General features: G+C 53.7%; 1 protein-coding gene across 2 annotated transcripts in view; it reads right to left on the reverse strand.

Annotated features, from left to right (window-relative positions):
• Window positions 1-19,955, reverse strand: part of TULP1 (TUB like protein 1) — a 32,915-nt gene that overhangs the window by 1,851 nt on the left and 11,109 nt on the right. For both annotated transcript variants that reach the window (XM_054028438.1, XM_054028437.1), the window contains 11 exons: window positions 15,616-15,745; window positions 14,570-14,719; window positions 12,735-12,857; window positions 11,278-11,391; window positions 9,893-10,033; window positions 9,212-9,309; window positions 8,410-8,580; window positions 6,321-6,433; window positions 3,574-3,682; window positions 3,049-3,147; window positions 2,531-2,702 (listed from right to left, as the gene is read on the reverse strand). In XM_054028438.1, coding sequence (XP_053884413.1) covers window positions 2,531-2,702; window positions 3,049-3,147; window positions 3,574-3,682; window positions 6,321-6,433; window positions 8,410-8,580; window positions 9,212-9,309; window positions 9,893-10,033; window positions 11,278-11,391; window positions 12,735-12,857; window positions 14,570-14,719; window positions 15,616-15,745 — 1,420 coding nt within the window. The remainder of the gene's footprint in view (window positions 1-2,530; window positions 2,703-3,048; window positions 3,148-3,573; window positions 3,683-6,320; window positions 6,434-8,409; window positions 8,581-9,211; window positions 9,310-9,892; window positions 10,034-11,277; window positions 11,392-12,734; window positions 12,858-14,569; window positions 14,720-15,615; window positions 15,746-19,955) is intronic.

Here is a 19,955-nt window from a genome sequence, read left to right on the forward strand (position 1 = left end):
ATCCAACACTCTGGACACGAACATCCCCTGATTGGACTGGACAGGTGACAGGCAGAAGAGTCCCTCGCTGCTTTGCATGCTTCATAAAGCCGCTGAGCTGCCCTCGCTCAGATATTCGCAGGTGGTCTCTGCCGCGAGTCTGGGGTACAGGGTGGGTGGAGCCCGACAGTCCCCAAGCAGTCAGCTGTCTGAACTTCGAACCTTCTGACTGATCCTCAGGGACCTTCCAATTCCAGCCAACTCATGAAGCCAACCAAGTAAAATGTCATTCTGTCTCCAGCATCAGCCTCGGATCGGAGCCAACACAGGATTGTTTCGGCCTCTGGGTGAGACTCACTCCCCCGAGCAGAGGCTGAACAAGGTCTGTGGATTGCTGAACACCTAGGAGCCATCACCACCCCACCCCACCCCCGCTCGGGGCCAGGTTTCCCAAAGAGCTCAGCTCCCAAAGCGCTGGGCCCCATTTGTGGGTGCTGAGTGCTTGAAAATTTAGCCCTGAGCTCTTTTAAGCCCCACAGGCCTGATTTTTGAGGACTTACGTGGTGCATATTGGGGGACATAAGTGGTTGCGCTGGGACTCTGCCCAGAGGTGAATTTTCATAGATTCCAAGGCCAGACGGGATCATGGTGATCATCTAGGCCAGGGGTCAGCAACCTTTCAGAAGTGCTGTGCCAAGTCTTCATTTATTCACTCTAATTTAAGGTTTTGCATGCCAGTAATACATTTTAATGTTTTTAGAAGGTCTCTTTCTATAAGTCTATAATATATAACTAAACTATTGTTGTATGTAAAGTAAGTAAGGTTTTTAAAATGTTTAAGAAGCTTCATTTAAAATTAAATTAAAATGCAGAGCCCCCCGGACCGGTGGCCAGGACCCGGACAGGGTGAGTGCCCCTGAAAATCAGCTCACATGCTGCCTTCGGCACGAGTGCCATAGGTTGCCTACCCCTGATCTAGCCTGACTTCCAGCAGAGCACAGGCCCAGAGAACTGGCCCCAAATAATTCCTAGAATTTTTCCCTCTATGATCATACATGGGATACGGGGAGTTCAGATGCAATGGATTCAAAACCAACCACAAAAGGGGCCCATGTAACGCTGGTGTAGGCAGACGCTCAGCTATTGGCATCAGTGGGAGCTGGGCTTGCTTACACCAGCGTTAGAGTTGGTCCATGAGCCTTTCCGGGCTCTACACTTAGCTTATCGAATGGGTTTCGGTGCGGGGGTGCTCACTGCCTCTCATGTCCCGCATCCCCCAGCTCCGGGCTTGGGCCCAGCTGGCCCAGGTTGGGGCCCTGGTGGAGTGACCTGCTCCGGGAGCTCTCCCCATCAGCGGGGGTCCCACCAGGAGTGAGCAGCGGCACGGATGGTCTGGCTGGGGAATTCTGGACAGCGTCGTCCTAGGGCCTTATTCTAGTTATTCATCCAGTGACCAGCAGCGAGAAGCTAAGCCGGGAGCACGGCAAGGCAGAGCCCTTGTTTAAAGGCCCAGAGGAGAACAGTTTCCTTACCGCTAGAACCGTGCCCAAGGAAGGTTCCAGGCTCAAGCTGCACGAGCCAGGCTGGGGAACTGCAGAACTTCGTCCGAACTGCAGAGCTCCCCCGTCCACCAGACCCACGTAGCCCCAGTCCCCTAGTACAATCTGCCTGGCCCTCTGGCTCCCTCTGGTGCTCCACTCCAGCACGATCCACACAGAGCAGGAATTTGGCCCGCCATGGGCCCAGAGCGGTGAGCAGCAAGGCTCCTAAGGGGTACCATTCTGCTCGCGCAATGGGCCTAACGCTCCCTCCGAGCAGGTTCCTTGCAGAGCTTAGCCCCTTATTTAAAGTGAGATTATGGTCCGGAAACTCCCACCAGGATTCCTCTCAGTTCAAATGGACTGCAAGTTTCTGAGCGGGAACAAGACCTTTCCAGCTGCCAATCCCCCCACTTAGCCTGCTGGGACTGTTCCTTCTCCCCCAGGTAAAGATTCTGCCCCCACCACTGGATGTCTGACTCTCTGGCTGATGCCTGAAGCTGAGCAGACTCCGCTGACCCCGTGACCATCAGGAGCGGAAACTCGCTTTGGCTCAGATGCTACCTACGCCCGGGGAGCAGAAAGGGCGAATGAAGTGACCGTGCTCAGTAAGGTGCGTGCCCAGCACCGTAGCTGCCATGTCAGTAACGTGCGAGCCCCAGAGCAGGGCGCCAGGACTGTGTTCTGGGGACAGACCGCAGCAGCCCACCTCCTGACCTCAGCATGAAAAGCTGCTGAGGACACCATATCCTCCCAGTTCCCATCTGGTGCCAATCAAGACCCAGATCAGCTTTCCATTCATATCCCATGGACACAGCAACTCTCCTCCAGGATAACACTGCTCACCATGACCAGAACGAAGCTCACAAGCACAAAACTTAAGCCGGAGAGATGGCGTGAGATTCCTCCAGACTGACAATCCCCACCCCTTTGGCGGGAATCGCCTGTGTCTCGCACGCTGCTCCCTGACCGGGGAAATCGACCTTGTGGGGTGACTCTCCCTACGGACTTACGATCGTTGCCGTGCACGATCTGGAAGTTCTTGACGGAGGCGTGGGTGACTCTGCCATGGAAGTTCAGGACGTAAGACTGGGTCTCGTCATTCCATACCGGGGCCTTGTTGTGCAGCTCGATGAGGTTGTCCATGTTCTTGTTCTGCCATCTCGTAAGCAGCCCGTCGTTATCCTGGGACCAGCAAGAAAATACGCTCAGGAGGCAGCGCGAGTCTTTCTACCCCTAGGAGTCCCTGCGACTATTTCCCGGGGTGTGCGGGGTCCGTATGAGGCTGTGTACCATGTGTGCACACCCCCATACTCCTGACATCAAGGGGAGCTGGCCATGCCCCTTTAAATCATCTCCAAACTGTAGGCTTCTGCCATTCTGTTCTAGTTCTTATACTGTGCCTGTCCCCGTGGTATCTAAGTGCCTGGGTGGGAAGTATCACCTCCCTTAGGGATTGCTAAGAAGTGGGCTATGCCACGGAGGAAAGGGGGTCCTGCTCCCACCATTGCTGGCTGGTGCGCCGACTTACGTTTCGGGGCCGGATTGGCACCCGCTCATTGTCCGAATTCATTCCAGGGATGATCACAGTCATTTTCCGGGGTCCTTTGAACCCTAAAACATTTGTCTCCTGAAACAGAAACCCCAACGGTCTCATCAGTACGTCACCAGAGGCTCACGCATGCTGAACAGGGAGAACAAACATCCCACTCCAAGACTTAGCAGCTGTTTCCTGACCCACTGGTACCAGCAGTGTGCGTCTGGGACTCCCTATCGTGACTGGGATACGCAGTGCTCCACACTGCCCCGCCTCCCATCCAGATGTGCATGCAGCTGGGAGAACCTCGCCCCGCCGCCGGAGCAACAGACCTCCGCTCTCCAGGACAGGATGCAGGACAGCCGCGCTTACTGGCAATGAATCCAGGACTCTCCCGATCTGGCACAGACCACAATGGGCACAGGAGTCTGAGACCTTGGGCAGCCACTGTGGGATGCTGCCCAGTGAGGGCGGCTCTCTACCGGGGGAGGGTGGAAAGAGCCTACACCTGTTACTTACATACACGACGGCTGACAGCTCCTGTCGCACGTTCGACCAGTCGGCATTTGCTCTGTCGGGGTTCACACCGTTATCAAACACAGTAAACTTAGTCCCCATTAAATTGGATCTACAACGAAAGACAGAAATCAGGCTGAGGACCTGGGGGAGGGGGGGGGGGTGTATGTGGCACCGTCACCCCTCTTCTGATCCTCTATTTGCCCTTCCTTAGGTTACCCTCTGTGGTGCTATGAAAGGGGTCTCCGGGGCACCAGGGTATCTCAGCAGATCTCCACAGCAGCACAATCAAAGGGAGGAAACAGGAGGGGACGTGGGGTCTTTGCAGTGGTCCCAAAACCCAAATCTCTCCACAGAGAGCGACAGGAGCAGCTCTCCTCCACCAGAGTCTGTCAAGGACAATCACTTACTGACAAGCACCTGATTAATGGGGAGGTGGGAGGGGCATGGGCTGTATCCTGCACAGGGAACAACCTGCACCAGGCCAGGCTCTGTACGGCCACATGAGACCCCAAGGCATGGAAGTGCTCCCTAGCTTCCTCCAGACCCAGCTGCCCCTTGTGCACGGCTCCCCTGGTCCATCGCGCCCATCAGTTTGCCTAGCACATTTGTGTAGATGGCTACCCAGGGAAATGCCAGCAAAGTGGGGCTGGATCTAGTAAGGAGGGGACTTGGGGGTTCCAATCCCACCGTGCTAGCCAGTGACCCTTTTCACCAACGCAGCAACCGAGCAGGTCTCCTAACTGCAAATGCATCCCAGATTCCTTTACATCAGGGCTGTCGTGCTTTGAGGGGCATTGTCGGTAAGATTCTGGATAGGTGCCTGAGACACACAACTGAGCAGAAACAAAACCATCTGCAGCGGGAGAATAGCATGTCACAAACACTGGCCAGTTTAGAGGCCACGGGAATCACCCACACACTGGCTCTGCTACACCCCCATATAAGTAGGGGCTTGTCTGTGCACAGAATTTGCACTGGATTAACTTAAAAGGGTTTAAAAAGGGATGCAAAGTCTCATGTGGACACTCATATATGGGTTTAAACTGGTTCTCTCTGTAACTTCCACCTGCAAAGTTACTCACTCACGCTAACCCGATGTAAGAAGACAGGTTTGCATTGACCGAAGAGCGTCCACACACAGAGTTGCGCTGGTATAACAAAATCAGTTTACAATCACATCTTTAGGTAAACTGGTGCAACTCTGCAGGTAGAACAGGTCTTGGCTCCCTGGGCAGCTCTGTGCTTAGCCTACGCCTGAGGTAGCCAGCCTCCGATATCTACTGACTTGCTCTGAGCTAACATCCTGTCATTTATGTGACAGGGTAGGCTGCTCGTAGGGTGGAGCCCGTCTCTGAACTGCCATACACACAGCTACCTCCTGCTCCCTGCTCCAACAGACCACAGTGAACGCCTCTGGCCCGCAGCGAAGGCTGCTGGGATGTGCAGGACTCCTCCTCGCTGAAAGCACTGTCAAGAGGTGACCTTTCTCTGCTTCCGAAAGAACCGGACGAGCCAGTTCTCCCCTCCCTGCTCCCCCAGCGCCAGTCCGGAAGCCAGATCTAGTAACAGGAGGCTCCAGTTCCAGCCAGAAAAGCTGTGACCCCCAGCTACAAAGTCAGAAGGACTCAGCTGGGCTGCAGTGGGAAGCAGCAACCTAAACAGCATGCGCACCAATCTTGGGTCCCCTCCCTCCAGCAGTTTTCTTTTGGGGGCTGAATTGTGTGGGACTCATTCCTCCATCTGAGGGATTCAGTGCAAGACCCATTCCCCATGTCTGTGGGGGACATGTTCTCCCCACGTCAGCCATCGAAGGACCAGTTTCCACCCTACGTGCAGTATCAGTGCGGTGCCTGCACAATAGGTAGTAAGCCAACCAGCCTGAATAGGGGGGGTGGGGGGAAATCTGAATGGTGCAGTGTGGGCCACATCTCCATGTAGGAAGGAGGGTATGTACACGGGAAAACTGCACCTGAGCCCGGGAAGTGAGGGAGCGGGGTGGAAGGATCACCCCTTGCCCACTGTTTCCTGATAGCTTTTAGACATCAATTTAGTGCCAGTGAAAGGAGCCAGATGGACAGTCCTGGACACTTGAGTCCTCCCTGTATCTCTGCAGCAGGGACAGACCACGGGGGGACAGGGCTGGCTGCTCTCACACTGCACCCACCATGGGCCTATCCTGCTCTGGACGGACCCCTCTAGGGCCGAGATACGAGTTCTGTCCCAATGGCCCAGATCATCCCTGGATGCTCCGCTGAGGCTGCCAGCCCGGGGGCTGATTCGTGTCAAGTACGAAGGCCCTTTTCATTATATGAACAGCTGTCCCCGGAGAACAGGATTGGGACCCACCAAATCACTGCACGCAGGCCACCGAACACCCCTCGGTTGGTGACCACTTTCACTCATTACCGACCAGGATGGGATCTGAACCCGTGACCTAGATGTGCAAGCACCCCGTCCCTCCCAACGTTCACTTCACTGTGCGGCAGCGTTTGCTAAACCACGATTTTACACAAATCCCAGCAGATCGGGCTTCAGAGCCGCAGGAACAGCAGAATGCAGGAAATAACCCAGGCAGCAGGAGACCTAGGCTGGCACGATTCCAGAGGTACAGGGCAGACGCTGCAATATAGTGGCTATTCTCACTTCACTCCCTGGCACTGTCACCTACTGGGAATTTGCTCTGGACTCCTGGAAATGGGAGGTGGCCCAGGACTCAGTGTTGCCCGGTGCCACAGCTTTTCTCGTACCTCAGCTTCCCAATGAAGTTCTCTCCGCCTCGGGACAAATCAGTGGGATCAATGGAAATCAGGTAGTTCGAGGTCTTGCTTTTTTTCCGCTTCCGACCAGCCAGCAGGAACACCTGTCGGAGACGGGAAGGAGGGGGCTGGATTACAGGGGCTGAGCAGGGGATGCTCAATTGTTGCAACTCACAGTACGTAGGACTGAAGCCGCACACCTTGAAGAAGTTCTACCAGGCACAAAACACTCAAGCTGCTTGCTAACAGGCTGCTGGGAATACAACATGCAGTGTACTACCTCCCTAGTAAATACAGAGCTCAGTACAAGGCCACTGTCCTGATATTCAAAGCCCCCTTGGTGACTGGCCTTAGCTACCATAGAGATCGCCTGTCTCTGTCTCCATGACCACCACCACCTGTGACAGTTGCCTTCCCTGGAACAATGAAACTGTCAACACACAGGAGAAGCTCGGAGCGCAGGAGGCAGCTTTCACAGGAGCTGGGCCTAGACCCACTGCCACAAGAGATGGGAATGACTAGGGAGCTCACCATGTTCCAGACTAACTGCTAGACTCATGTCTGAGACTTAGATTTCCATGGATCCTTACCTTCCTCGGGGGGTCTTTTTAAAGTCTCTGGGGACAGTGGCTCTAGGCCTCTCAGACATTCTGGCTTCTGCAATAGGACAAGCTTGTGAGTGCCAGTCTTGTGACATTTACATGACCCACGCTGCAGCAGAACACCATGCCACAAGAGGAGAGGGTGGCGGCCCAATGTCACCGGGCTGTGATTGTGATGACATCTTATGGATCTCCCAAAAGGAGACACTCTCAAAGACACTGGCTAAGCCTGGGGAGTTCGGTTCTGGGCCGGGCCTTGTATTCACACACTGGGTATATCTATGCAGCAAAGAAAAACCCATTGTGCAGTCTCAGAGCCTGGGTCAATTGACTTGGGCTCTCAGGATATGTCTACACAGGGTTTGCGAGGTGGAAGGGCCCCAAAGTCTACACAGCAATGGAACAGCCCCGCAGCCCGAGCCCAAGTCACCTGGACAGCCATGGGTTTTTCTTTGCAGTGTAGACGTACCCCCTGTGGCTAGGGCTTTCTAACTGCACCTGTGGAGCGACAGAATTGCACTGGATGTAAAGAGCCTGGAGTATCTCCCAAGAGGGATTGTGGGAATATGGATGGAAGGGAACAGATCAATCAGCGGACAAACGCATTTCAGATCGCAAGCTGCAGCCCTACTCCAGGAGCAGTGTGAAAACTGCGCCACTGAAACAGCATCACCATTGGAAATGGGGCATCAGCTCCTGGGAGAGGTGCATCTTCAGGCAGACACAGTAGGCCTGAATCGAATAGGAGTGCTGACAGTCACCCTTCTCTCATCAGTACGCAGGCACAGCTGCATGGGTTCGTAACACTGCTCTCAGTCTGGAGCAAAGAGGGGAAACCACCATGGAATATCAGGAGGTAGAGATGGGACAGACTCATTGGGACAAACTCAGCCTTGGTGTAACTGCAGTGGCTGCCTCAGGCTTACGCTAGGGATGCTTCTGACCCATTAGGCCAGTGTTCATCTCTATAGTATATTTTCAAGTGCTTTGTCCGGCTTTAAGTGTCCTGAGTAGAGCTGGTAGGGAATTTCCCCCAAAAAAGTTTTTCCTGCCCGAGCTAAGGTCGGTTTCAACCAATCTCCCGATTCGAAGAACGTTTGAAACACGCTGAGGCTGCCAGGACGGCCGATTCCACAGGCCCAGAACAAAACCGTTCACTTTACGATTCAAAATGACTTTCCCTTTTATCAATTCAACTAACACCAGGTTAAAAACCAAGTTACAAGGTCCAAGTGGAAATTAAACGTTTCGAACGTCTCAAAAAGGAACACTTCGATTGATGCTGGTTGAGATGATCATAGGCTCACCGTGTTTTCTGAGACGGGGACTTTTCGCCTCATTTCAGGGTGGGAAAAATTGTGCAAAAACTCCCATGGGAAAACTGTTCCCCACTGAGCTCTCACTCTGAGCGAGGGGCTTGCCCCGCTCCCCTGGGAGGGATACTCCGCAGTCTAATAGGCTGGGACCTCACTGCTTGCCTTTTTCTCATTGTCCAGGTGCAGGTAATATGTAGGATAGAGGCCCCGGTCCATCCCCTTCTTGTCTCGAGTGACCCGACACTTGATGGTCATCCCCTGAGGAGCCGGCCGCAGCACAAAGTCCTCCAGGTTGTCCACTTCGATGATGGGGGATGGCGGCCTCTCCTCCTTCTGTGGCCCGGCACCCAGAACGGAAAGGGGAGAAGGCTTTAGGGAGGGCTCATTTCAGGCTCTAAGGCTTTCCGGCAAGAAAGAGTTAGCAGCCAGAAACACACCCACCACTGCGTGACGTGTGCCCGGCCGCATCTCGCTTTGGTACCTTTCCCTTCCTGTCCAGTCACAGAGCTGTTCCCTGGGCCATATTCCTCATTTCCCCTGGGTCTGGCCGGTCAAGTGCCAGGCTCCTGAGCATTTCCCTTCTCTGAACTTAGTCCCCACAGCCACTGCAGGAACCTGCCGGGGCGACCCCCTCCTCCTCCCAGCCACTGCAGGAACCTGCCGGGGCGACCCCCTCCTCCCAGCCACTGTGGGCACCTGCCGGGGCAACCCCCTCCCGCCAGCTGTCACGGGAACCTGCTGGGGGCCCCTTTAGGCAGCCCCACCCTCTATTCTTTCCGTGGCCCTGCTCTGCGAGATGGGCTGCCTGCGCATCCTCCCACCCTCCTTCAGCATTAACACCAGAAAGTTGCTGCAAATGCCCCTTGACTTGGCTCTGGGGCTGCCATAACCCAGGAGTGAGGGAGCCGTGAGGAAACCCCCATTCCCAGCGCTGCCCATTAGCCCGGACCTGCCGGCCTTTTACCTTCTTGGACTTCTTCCCTTTCCCTTTCTTATTGGAGTTCTTCTGAGGGCTTTCCGAGGCCTCTCCCTCGCTCCCCTCTCCAGCGGCTTTGGGAAGAGCTGCAGACAGAAACACACAATGGGCATTGCCCGCTCTGCTGCCCAGAAGTGGCCCAGAACCCGTCAACCCAGCAGGATGGCGGGGAGGAGCTGAGTGCACTGGCAGGTGGAGGGCGCTGGTGGATTGATTTATAGAGGCAGCGGCCACCCTTGGCACAGCCTGTCGTCCGGGAGCAGAGCATTTTAAATGACCTGCACAGCCAACCGGTGGCGGCAGGTCATGTCTGAAGCAATGTGATGGGTACTCTGCCAACAAAGGGAGGGATCCTAACTCGATCACATTGAGCTGCTGGCCAGGCCTGGGCAAGCGGCCACTGTGGCATTTCTGCACAAGGCAAGTCAAAGGACACGGCCGATTCCACTAGCTAAATTAGCCAGCAGGGGGCAATACATCCTCCTCCTCTAGAGCCCAAACATATGACTCACAATAATACCCCCACCTGACGAAGATGGAAGAGTTTGTAACCCCAGGTGTCTGGTATCTGCCCATGTGCTGCCCTGCTGCTGGCCCTGAGCAATGGGACTTGTACCCTTCTGTGCCCAGAGCCCACCATGGTGCACCCCCCACTCAGGGAGCACCCACCTTTCTTTTTGGTCTTCTTCTCTTTGTGGCTGTCTCCTCCCGCCTGGAACATGGAAGCTGTGTCCTTTTTCGTGTCGGGTTTGATTGGCTTGGTGCTGGAATCAGAGTCGTCTTCCGCCTCGCTGTTCGTGAGAGCTGGGGCTATGGGGGCAGACACGTGCACAGAGGAATCAGTCAAGAGAGGGGCTACGGATCCCTGTGCTAACACTCGTGTCTTTCGTCTGAGGATCTCAAAGCCATCGAGAGACGTTAGCTAAGGACCGTACACATCTGTCATGACAAGGGGATATTTCGCTCAGGAGAACGGAGTTACTCAGTGTGGGATTTGGTCAAGATCTGGCTAGCGGCAGTCAAAAAAGCGAACAGAATGTTTGGAATCATTAGGAAAGGGATAGATAATAAGACAGAAAATATCATATTGCCTCTATATAAATCCATGGTACACCCACATCTTGAATACTGCTGCAGATGTGGTCGCCCCATCTCAAAAAAGATATATTGGAATTGGAAAAGGTTCAGAAAAGGGCAATAAAAATGATTAGGGGTATGGAACAGCTTCCATATGAGGCAAGATTAATAAGACTGGGACTTTTCAGCTTGGAAAAGAGACAACTATTGGGGGATATGATAGAGGTCTATAAAATCATGACCAGTGTGGGGAAAGTAAATAAGGAAGTGTTATTTACTCCTTCTCATTACACAAGAACTAGGGGTCAGCAAATTAAATGAATAGGCAGCAGGTTTAAAACAAACAAAAGGAAGTATTTCTTCACACAATGCACAGTCAACCTGTGGAACTCTTTGCCAGAGGATGTTGTGAAGGCCAAGACTATAACAGGGTAAAAAAAAGAACTTAGATAAGTTCATGGAGGATAGGTCCATCAATGGCTATTAGCCAGGATGGGCAAGGATGGTGTCCCTAGCCTCTGTTTGCCAGAAGCTGGAAATGGACGACAGGGGAAGGATCACTTGATGATTACCTGTTCTGTTCATTCCCTCTGGGGAACCTGGCATTGGCCACTGTGGGAAGACAGGATACTGGGCTAGATGGACCTTTGGTCTGACCCAGTATGGCCGTTCTTATGTAGCACCTGCACTCTTCGGAAACATGCCATGGGTCTATTACTGATTGCACAGACCTCATCCAAAAGTCGTACAGCCACGTGCCAGGGGAACCGAGTCAGCACTGAGGCAGGGCAGGATGCTTCCCCTGTTGAAGCATCACCAGAGTTTTCCTGGGAGGTCTCCCATCCAAGAACTGACCACCCAGCTCTAGCCATATCCCAAAGGCTCCCATGGTACCAGTGGTGACTCCTCATGCACCCTTTGTGGATGACGAGAGCTCTGGGGGCCCAGGGGATGTATGGGCAGCTGTCGCCCATCACCTTTCTTTTTGCCTTTTCTCTCCTTCTTGTCCCCGCTCACTTGGAACATGGACATTGGCTCCTTCTTCGTGGGCTTGGCAGCTCTGGGCTTGGCATCGCAATCACTTTTGTCTCCTACAGGGAGGGAGAAAGGAGACAGTGTGAGGACAGGAGGGGAGAGAAAGGGCAGCAAGCTGGGAGGGCGGAGGGAATAGCGAGGGGTAAGAGATGGGGCAGGGAGGGTGAGAGAGCAGGGAGGAGTGGGGACAATCTCGGGAGAAAGGAAAGAGGGAATGGGAGGAATGGTGGAAAGCCAGGTTTGTTGAGGGGAGAGAGCAAGGGGCAGAGAGGAGACGAGAGAGAGAAGGGGGACACAGGGACATGACTTCAGGACCTCTGGAGACACAGGACAGCACCAGCCCTCTGCTGCCCTCTTCCCTCAGCCACTTCCCAGGAGGCTTGGGGCCTCAGCTGGCCAGTGCTCCCTGCTCATTCCTGGCCTGGGTGTTAACCGCTTAGTCCTGCCGACTTCCCTAATAACCACCCATTGCAACCCGCCATCTCTGGCTGGGGCTTCTCTCAGGCCAGCCCCGAGCCCTGGCTCTCCCTGGATCAGAGCTACCCTCTCCATGACCTGCCTGCGTCCCAGGCCCCCATCTCCTGCTCTCTAGCAGTGTGTCCCCCGTAACACCCAGCCTGAGCCTGCTCCACTGACCCAGGGGAGAGAGATTCCCTCTTGGTCCCTCTGGGAAACGGCTAATTGGAAGACAACGCTGAGAACACCCTGCCAGCGGAGGTGCTTTTCCCTCAGCCATACGCTGGAGTCCCCAGCGAGGCACTCGGACTCCAGCTGGGAGAAGTGAATCCCCCATGGTTTAGTCTCAAGGGTGCTTGATTGGAAAGAGCCTCGTCCGCCCCTCAATGCCCTGCGGTGGCTTCGGAAGCTCAGCTCTGCGAACAACTCTGAATGCTGAGCTCCATCTGACTCCCGGGCTGTCTGCTCGCAAGGCGGAGGCAGAGGAGGGATCCCGAAGCCAGGCAAAGAAACACCAGCTCCAGCCCAGCTGCCTCAGTTGACAGGGAAATGGAAATATGCAGCAAAAGGATCCTTCCACTCCTGTCCCCTAGGGCGTTTCCAGGAGAGGGATTCTGATGTACACACACAGATCCCCAGTGACAGAGGGGACCTCACCAGGCCTTGCCTCACCATAGCATCTGAGCACCTCACGCCCTATGACCGGGCAGGGCTATGGTCCCCATCGCACAGAGAGGGGACTGAGGCTCGTAAAGGGAGTGTGACTTACTCAAGGTCACACCCGGAGTCTGTGGAGGAGCAGGGAATTGACCCAGCTCCCCCAAGTCCTAGTCTAGCGCCCTCACTGCTGGAGCATCCTTCCTCTCACTCACGCAGCAGGGCTCACTCCCCCCAGGGTTCACCTCCACATGCCAGCCCCTTCTCCGGGGCTCCAGCTGCTGACCTTTCGGCTTGGGTTTTCTCTCCCTGCTTTCTCCAGCTGGGATTTCTTTGGGGGGCTTCTTTTTTGGCTTTTTCGGTGGGTCATTATTCTCCGCCTCCTCCTCTTCCTCCTCCTCAGAGTCCTCTGGAAGTGCGGGGATGGGGGGCGGGGAGCGGAACAGGGATGAGAAGAAGATTAAAGAAAAATGGACATAGCCACGTTAATACGTGACTGTGTCGACGGCTCTGCCTGCCCTGTTTAGAGGAACTTTCCCCACAGCTGGGGACTAGCTTGGGGCCCACTGGACCTGGACCTACCCATTGCCGTATGTCACCCATTGCTTACACCTCACTCACCCAGGATCTGGGAGTCTAATCCGGGCTGGGGCTCAAACCAAATTTGATCACGAATCCTGGAAAACTGGTTTCTAACTGGCTTGGCCAGCCAGTGTAAATGGGATCAATCCGGGTGAGAAGAAAGCGTAAAAGTGTGCTTAAAAGCCTTCGTAGAAACCTCCAGTCCGGAGGGCTGCTCTGACTTCACTGGGCCCACACTGGGAACCCCTCCACACACACACACACATATTCAAACCACTTTGAGAACCAGTTTGGCCAGTCTGGACTACACTACACCAGCTGAACCAGTTTCAAACCTGGTTGGAAATGCTGGGGTGTTTCCCCCAGTGTAGATCAGGCTCTAGAGCTTTTTACCTCAGGAGTTTACCCTGTAGGAAATAGCAGGTTAGAAAATAAAGGCCACTGTATTATGCAGGAGAGTGAGAGAATTTGTGTGTTTGTGGAGGTGGTGGGGGAGGGGGGGGGGGGGCGTGTGGTACAAGGCTGCCACCTAGTGACTGTCTTGCCTCCTGGGCTTTTCCTAGGAGTCTGTGCAGTAAATGCATCCCACAGGGAGTCCTTTCCTTTATCCCTCGCCTCCTCCCTCCCCTGGAGAGACAGTAACAAGGAATGGAGCAATTGCCCACAGACCCCCACCAATGAACAGGAGCTGGTGGGTCAGGGTGGGTGAAATATTCGCCTGGCGTGCATTAGAGGACAGGCATTAGAATGGGGCCGAAAACTGCAACAGCCACCTGCCCGATCTGTGCAGCTGTCCTCCGAAAGCAGAGCCGGGTCTTACTCACCCTATGTGGGAGCTGGGGACTTTCCCAGGACGCGGCCTTTCATTGCCTTTTAGAGGTGGAGGGGGTCGGTTCGTCAGTGGTGCCGAGAGCATTTTCAAGCAGGCTTTCAGATGAGTTTGGATTGAAAGTGCACAGTGTGTGTGGGAGGGCTGGGCTGGACTGGGACGCACGATGCTGTTTTGTGTTTGGATGAAGATTGTGTTGCAGTGTGATTTTTAGATTGTGGGATATGTGCAGGGCTGTGTCCTGGATTGTGAATGCCACGTGTATATATATATATATATTTAAATTTAAATATTATTATTAAATATATATTTATATATATATATAATGAATGAATGAATGAATGAATGAATGTGTGTGTGGACTGCATTTGCATGGCATAACTGTTTGGATCGGGTTGTGAGTGCAAAGCAGTGTGTTGGATTGGGAGCACAATGCCAGTGTACAAGGGTTGTGTTTGGCCGGGTATGCGTGGTGAAGCTGTGTTGCCGTGGTAATGCGAGGGTGCACTTGTGTTGTGGCGTGCAGGCCTGGCTGTTATGTTTGGGCTGCGAGTGTGTGTGGCTGGATTGTGACACAGGCAGGAGCCTGTGGCCTGTATGCTGGTGTGTGTCCGGTCGTGGCTGTGTACTAGGGTTGGGTGTGGCGGGTGTGAGAGTGTGCAGCATGCATTAGAGACCCCGTGGGTGGAAGCGGCCCAACGCCTTCTTACCCTGCTTCTTTTTCGAGGCTTTGGCCACACTGAAATGCAACGTGGGACTTTCCTTCTTCTTCCTGGGCTCTTTGGTGGATTTGGGGTAGGGCTGCTTTTCACTCTCCTCCTCCAGTTTCTCCTCCTTCTTCTTCCTCAGTTTCCTGACAGCTGCATGCGGCGAGAGCGGCCAGAGTGAGGACAGAAACACAGACCGGGACAGGCAGGGAGTTGGCAGTGCGGGCAGAACGGCACATGCTCGGTGTGGTGCGGCTTGGAATGAAGTCAGACTCCACTTCCCTCCTGCAGTGCGCTACGGGGTGAGAAGTGGATGGGGGTGTCTCTCGTTGGGGAAGGATGGGGGGGGCCGTTTGTCTCTTGGAGGCCATGGAAGTGAGGCCCCGAGGTGGGTGGATCAGAGTGGGGAGGGGAGGCTACGGGTGCCGGGAGGGAGAGCTCATACATGGGACGCCCCTATATTTAGGGGCTTGTACGGGCATACAGGTGGGGTTGGCCCTGGCTCATGTCTAGGTCCAAATACGCTTTGCGGGGGTCACTCCCAGAGCACAGGCCTGCGTCTTGGAGGCAAAGTTTAGGCACTGTGCCAGGCTAAATGCCTGGAGGTGTCTGCCTGTGTGTACGGCCGGCCTGGCACTGCTTTGTGGGCAGTACAGCAAGGCACCACCACAGACAGGGGCTCAACCTCTTCTACCAGCAGCTGGTTTCGTGCCCTGTAAGGGGCCATGCATGCCGGACAGCTCCTACCAGCACAGCTGGGATTCTCGAGTCCCAGTCCCAGCACGGGCACTGGCACACAGAGATGGCCGGTGCCTTGTTCTGGGGACAAGCCCAGGGCTTTGCTGGCTGTCCCAGCGCTGCTGGAGAGGAGAGAGGCAGGAAGCCGGCACAGAAGAGTAATTTGTTCAGGGAATGCACAGCCGGGAGGGCAGCAGGTGTGGGGGTGTGTGTGAGAGATTCAGAACCTTCCCCGATTCCTTATCTCCCCCGTCCGCAACTCCCAGGGGCTGCCTGTCCCTGGCTGTGGTCGAGCTGCTCACGTCTCTTACTCTGAGAGGGGGTGCTGGGCTCCTCTGCCGGGCTTGGGTTGTCCAACTTTTTCACTTTCGATTTCTTGGGCTTGGCTTCCAGCGTGGGCTCCTGGCGCTTCTTCTTCTGCTTCTGCCCTGGCAGGAGGCGCTGAATGGAGGGACACATCATTTACAGGCGTACAAAAGACCCAATAACAGAGCCCTGGCCCTGGAAACCCTACAGTCCACAGGCCCGGTCCAGTGCAACCCACTGCAATACAGAACACGCACGAGGGGGCCAGCAGCCTTCTGCACGGGGGTGCAGTCTGCAACTGGAACACTTCCCAGGACAAGTGGGTCTCCACAGAGCCTCAGAGAGGAGCGGGGGGGGGGGGGGGGGCGATAGGAGGAAGCGAGAAGGCCACAGTGGGCAGAACAGACAGAGGCTGGAGTGGGCACAGGCATGGAGCAGTCAGGAGAGAATGGACGTGCAAGGAGGGGAAACTGAGGCGAGAGATCTAGGAGGGAACAGAGCTGCCAGGTGAGGATGAGAAGAATGATGCACCCTGACACACTCAAAACCAGACACACTCGCCCACTGGCTAAGCAGAGATTTTAAAGAAATGCTCCAGTGAAGCACTGGCAAAGGGGAGGGCCAGGGATGAAGGGGCAGGTGGAGGGGGCTAACAGCGCATGCAGAGAAGGGACCTAGCTGGCTAGGGGAAGAAATCCCTAACCTAGACATCCCCCTCGCTGCTTGAAAAAAGCAGTTTCTCCTTAGTGGGTCCCTCCTTCAGCACCTAGAGCCTGATTCCCATTTCACCCAGCCAAGTGTAAATCAGGAGTAAATGGAGTTACACTGATGTAAAAGCAGTGTGAATGAGATCAGAATCACCCCCGATAGCTTTCTCCCGTTCTCAAGTCCTCTATTCAGCAGTAACATTTTCCCCTCACCATTTTAAAAAGACATTGCCAGGCTGGTCCAAAATTTAAAGTTTTGTTGGGGAAAATAAGACAATAAAACTTAATCTTAATACACTGATTTCTCCTTCTTTTTTTTACCGTTCCCCCCTTTCTTAACAAAATGAAGTCTCGTTGTATAATAACGTGGATTTCTTTTCAACGTGCTCCTGCACCATCTACAACCCAAACCGTGCCCCGTTGTGCTAGTGCCTGGGAGCCAGAATGAAATGATCTGATCTGAAATGTCAAAAAGGAAACCACCACCACCAAATAAGAGAATTAGATTTTTTAAATTTCCCCCCATTTTTTTTTTTTTTAATTGGATGTTTAATCTGACAATGTTCCTTTAAGAGCTAAACATTAACACCTGGATCTTTCCTTCACCGTCATTCTGTCCGCAGGCTGATGTTGGGACATGCAGGAAGCCAAGAGCCAGGCAAGCCTTTCCCAGACGGGGATGGTGGTCAGAGAGAGGCACAATCGCCCAAAACTCAAACCAGGCCTCTTTATTATGTTCTTTTCCCTGTATTGTTTCATAGGCTGCCCTACGGATGGGGCTGGAACTGCACCGTGGGTCACTGCTTTTGGTCGTGGATTTTCTGCTGACATAAGGGGAGAGATGGCCAGTCCTAGAGACTGACCGATATCCTGCTACAGACCACAATCTGTGCGGTCAGCAGCCGCGCATGCTGCCTTCACGCCATCCCAACTGGGATCTCCAGAAACCATTCCTAGGCTTGGATGGGCGCTCCGGTTCCAGACTTTTACCTCTGTGTTGAGATGGACAGTTAGTGCCAACTGAGGGGGTGATGTCTGTTTAGAAACCCATCCACTAGAGCCAAACAGAGCCACTAACTGATTTCACAACCAGCCACTTGGTTACAACACCACTGAACCCTCTGGTTCACTACCAAACTGCAATGATTTGGACTGGCAGAAACCATCCACCTCCGTGCTCTTTCATTGTCTCGCTCAACCTGCTCCAGCTGCAGTTTTGTTGTTGTTGTGGATGGGTGGTGGTTGTTTTTTAAACAATCCAACAATATCCTTCCAAGAATTCCTTGTGCCTCAGGGAAACAGCTTCAAAGAACAAAAGAAAAATCAGATTGGGCCACATTCTTCTGAAAGTTTCTCCTGCCAACATTGTTTTTTGAAGCAAAATTCCTAAGAAGCCATCCTCCCGCTGAACTTTGTACTTTGCCCGCAAGTCTTTCTTGTGCGTAGAGGGTGGTGTGGATTATACTTCTTCCAAAGTCGTCAGGTGGGAGTTTCCCAAAAAATCTTTTCTGCTGGAGAATGGAATTCCTGAGAAGGCAGCATCCGTCAGCTACAGGAGCAGGCCAACTGGCAGTAAGAATAACTGCCTCCAGCCCCAGAACCAGCACGTTGGAGCCATCTCCCCAACACAACATGAATCTCATTACATGTCAAGCCCCTGCCCAGAGCCAATATGATACAGAGGTCAGAGGAGAGTGACGAGGGGCTGCTGGCCAAGAGCCCAGAGCGCTAATGACTTGATCTTCTGGAGAGTTAATGCAGGTCAGTCTCTAGGGTTTAGTGATCACATAGTGTCACTAGCTGGTGAAATGCCCAGAGTAAATACGAAAGGGAGCACCGCAGCCTTCCCACTCACGCTGGTGTAAGTCATGAGAGATTCCCTGGAGCCGAGGGAGTTGCCTCAGTGTAAAAGTGGTGGTAATGGGGTCAGAGCCAGGGCCAGGAGGACGTGGGCTATACCTTCGCGGGATGGGCCAAACAATTTGTGATGTGGTGAAGGCCAAGACTATAACAGGGTTCAAAAAAGAACTAGATACGTTCATGGAGGATAGGTCCATCAATTAGCCAGGATGGGCAGGAATGGTGTCCTTAGCCTCTGTTTGCCAGAAGCTGGGAATGGGCGACAGGGGATGGGTCACTTGATGATTACCTGTTCTGTTCATTCCCTCCAGGGCACCTGGCATTGGCCACTGTCAGAAAACAGGACACTGGGCTAGATGGACCTTTGGTCTGACCCAGTATGGCCGTTTGTTCTTATGGGGAAAGAGTGAAGAATTAAGCCAACGGATGGGACTTGGCTACAGGTGAAACGTCTCTCTACTCAACTCCAGAACTGCCAGGCTGGGCAGACCAGAGGTCCATATAGCTCAGTATCATGTCTCCGACAATGGTTGGAACTGGCTGTTTGGCGGAAGATGTAAGAACCCTGCAGGAGGCTGAGGTGGGATAACATGCCCCCAGCATTGGTCTCATCCTGGTCTCTAAGAGGTTGGCACCTCTAAAGCATGACGTTGAATATCCCTTCCAGAAACATTGAAATGCAGGGCTGGAAGGGACCTCGAGAGGCCTAGTCCAGCCCACTGCGCTGAGATAGGACCAAGTAAACCTAGACCAGCCCTGACAGGGGTTTGTCCAACCTGTTCTTAGAAACGTCCAATGACAGGGATTCCACAACCCCCCTTGGAAGCCTATTTCAGAGCTTAAACTACCCTGCCAGTTAGCAAGCTTTTCTAATAGCTAATCTCCCTTGTTGCAGATTAAGCCCGTTACTTCTTGTTCTATCTTCGGTGGATGTGGAGAACAATTGCTCCCCATCCTATTTATAACAGCCCTTCGCATATTTGAAGACTGTTACCAGGTTCCCCCCCCCCCCCAGTCTTCTTTTCTCAGGACTAAACGTGCCCACTTTTTAACCTTTCCTCACAGGTCAGGTTTTCTAAACCTTTTGTCCGTTTTGTTGCTCTCCTCTGGACTCGCTCCAATTTGTCCACATCTTCCCTGAAGTGCGGCACCCAGAACCGGACCCAGGACTCCAGCTGAGGCCTCACCAGTGCCAAGTAGCGTGGGATAAGCTGTAACGCTGCATATTCTTGGTATCCATGTGACTAGCCAATCCCCAGAGACAAGAGCAACAGAGGCTGGGGGGGGGGGGGTTCATTAAAGGTGCAGAGAGGAGTGGGAGTGATAAGGAAACAGGTGTGTGAAAGGAATTGGAGCTCTCACAGCAGGTGTCCACAGCTCAACACCCAGCAGCTGGCCCTGGCTCCTGGAGATAATGCTCCCCTCTGCAGTCCCTCCAGGCGCACAGAGGCACCTTGGTGGTAGAAATACACAACTCTGGGACCTGTGCTGTGTCTACTCAGGAGATAAAGGGAGGGTTTCAGTCTGCAGGGCTGGCAATACCTTTGCTTTAAAATAAAGGTGAAGGGGACTAGGAGGTTTAGCCAAATTCATGGAGGTTAAGTCCATTAATGGCTATTAGCCAGGATGGGTAAGGAATGGTGTCCTTAGCCTCTGTTTGTCAGAGGGTGGAGATGGACGGCAGGAGAGAGCTCACTTGATCATTACCTGTTAGGTTCACTCCCTCTGGGGCACCTGGCATTGGTCACTGTCGATAGACAGGATACTGGGCTGGATGG

Source organism: Malaclemys terrapin, chromosome 4 (assembly GCF_027887155.1).
Source record: "Malaclemys terrapin pileata isolate rMalTer1 chromosome 4, rMalTer1.hap1, whole genome shotgun sequence".
NCBI classification, from domain to species: domain Eukaryota; kingdom Metazoa; phylum Chordata; order Testudines; family Emydidae; genus Malaclemys; species Malaclemys terrapin.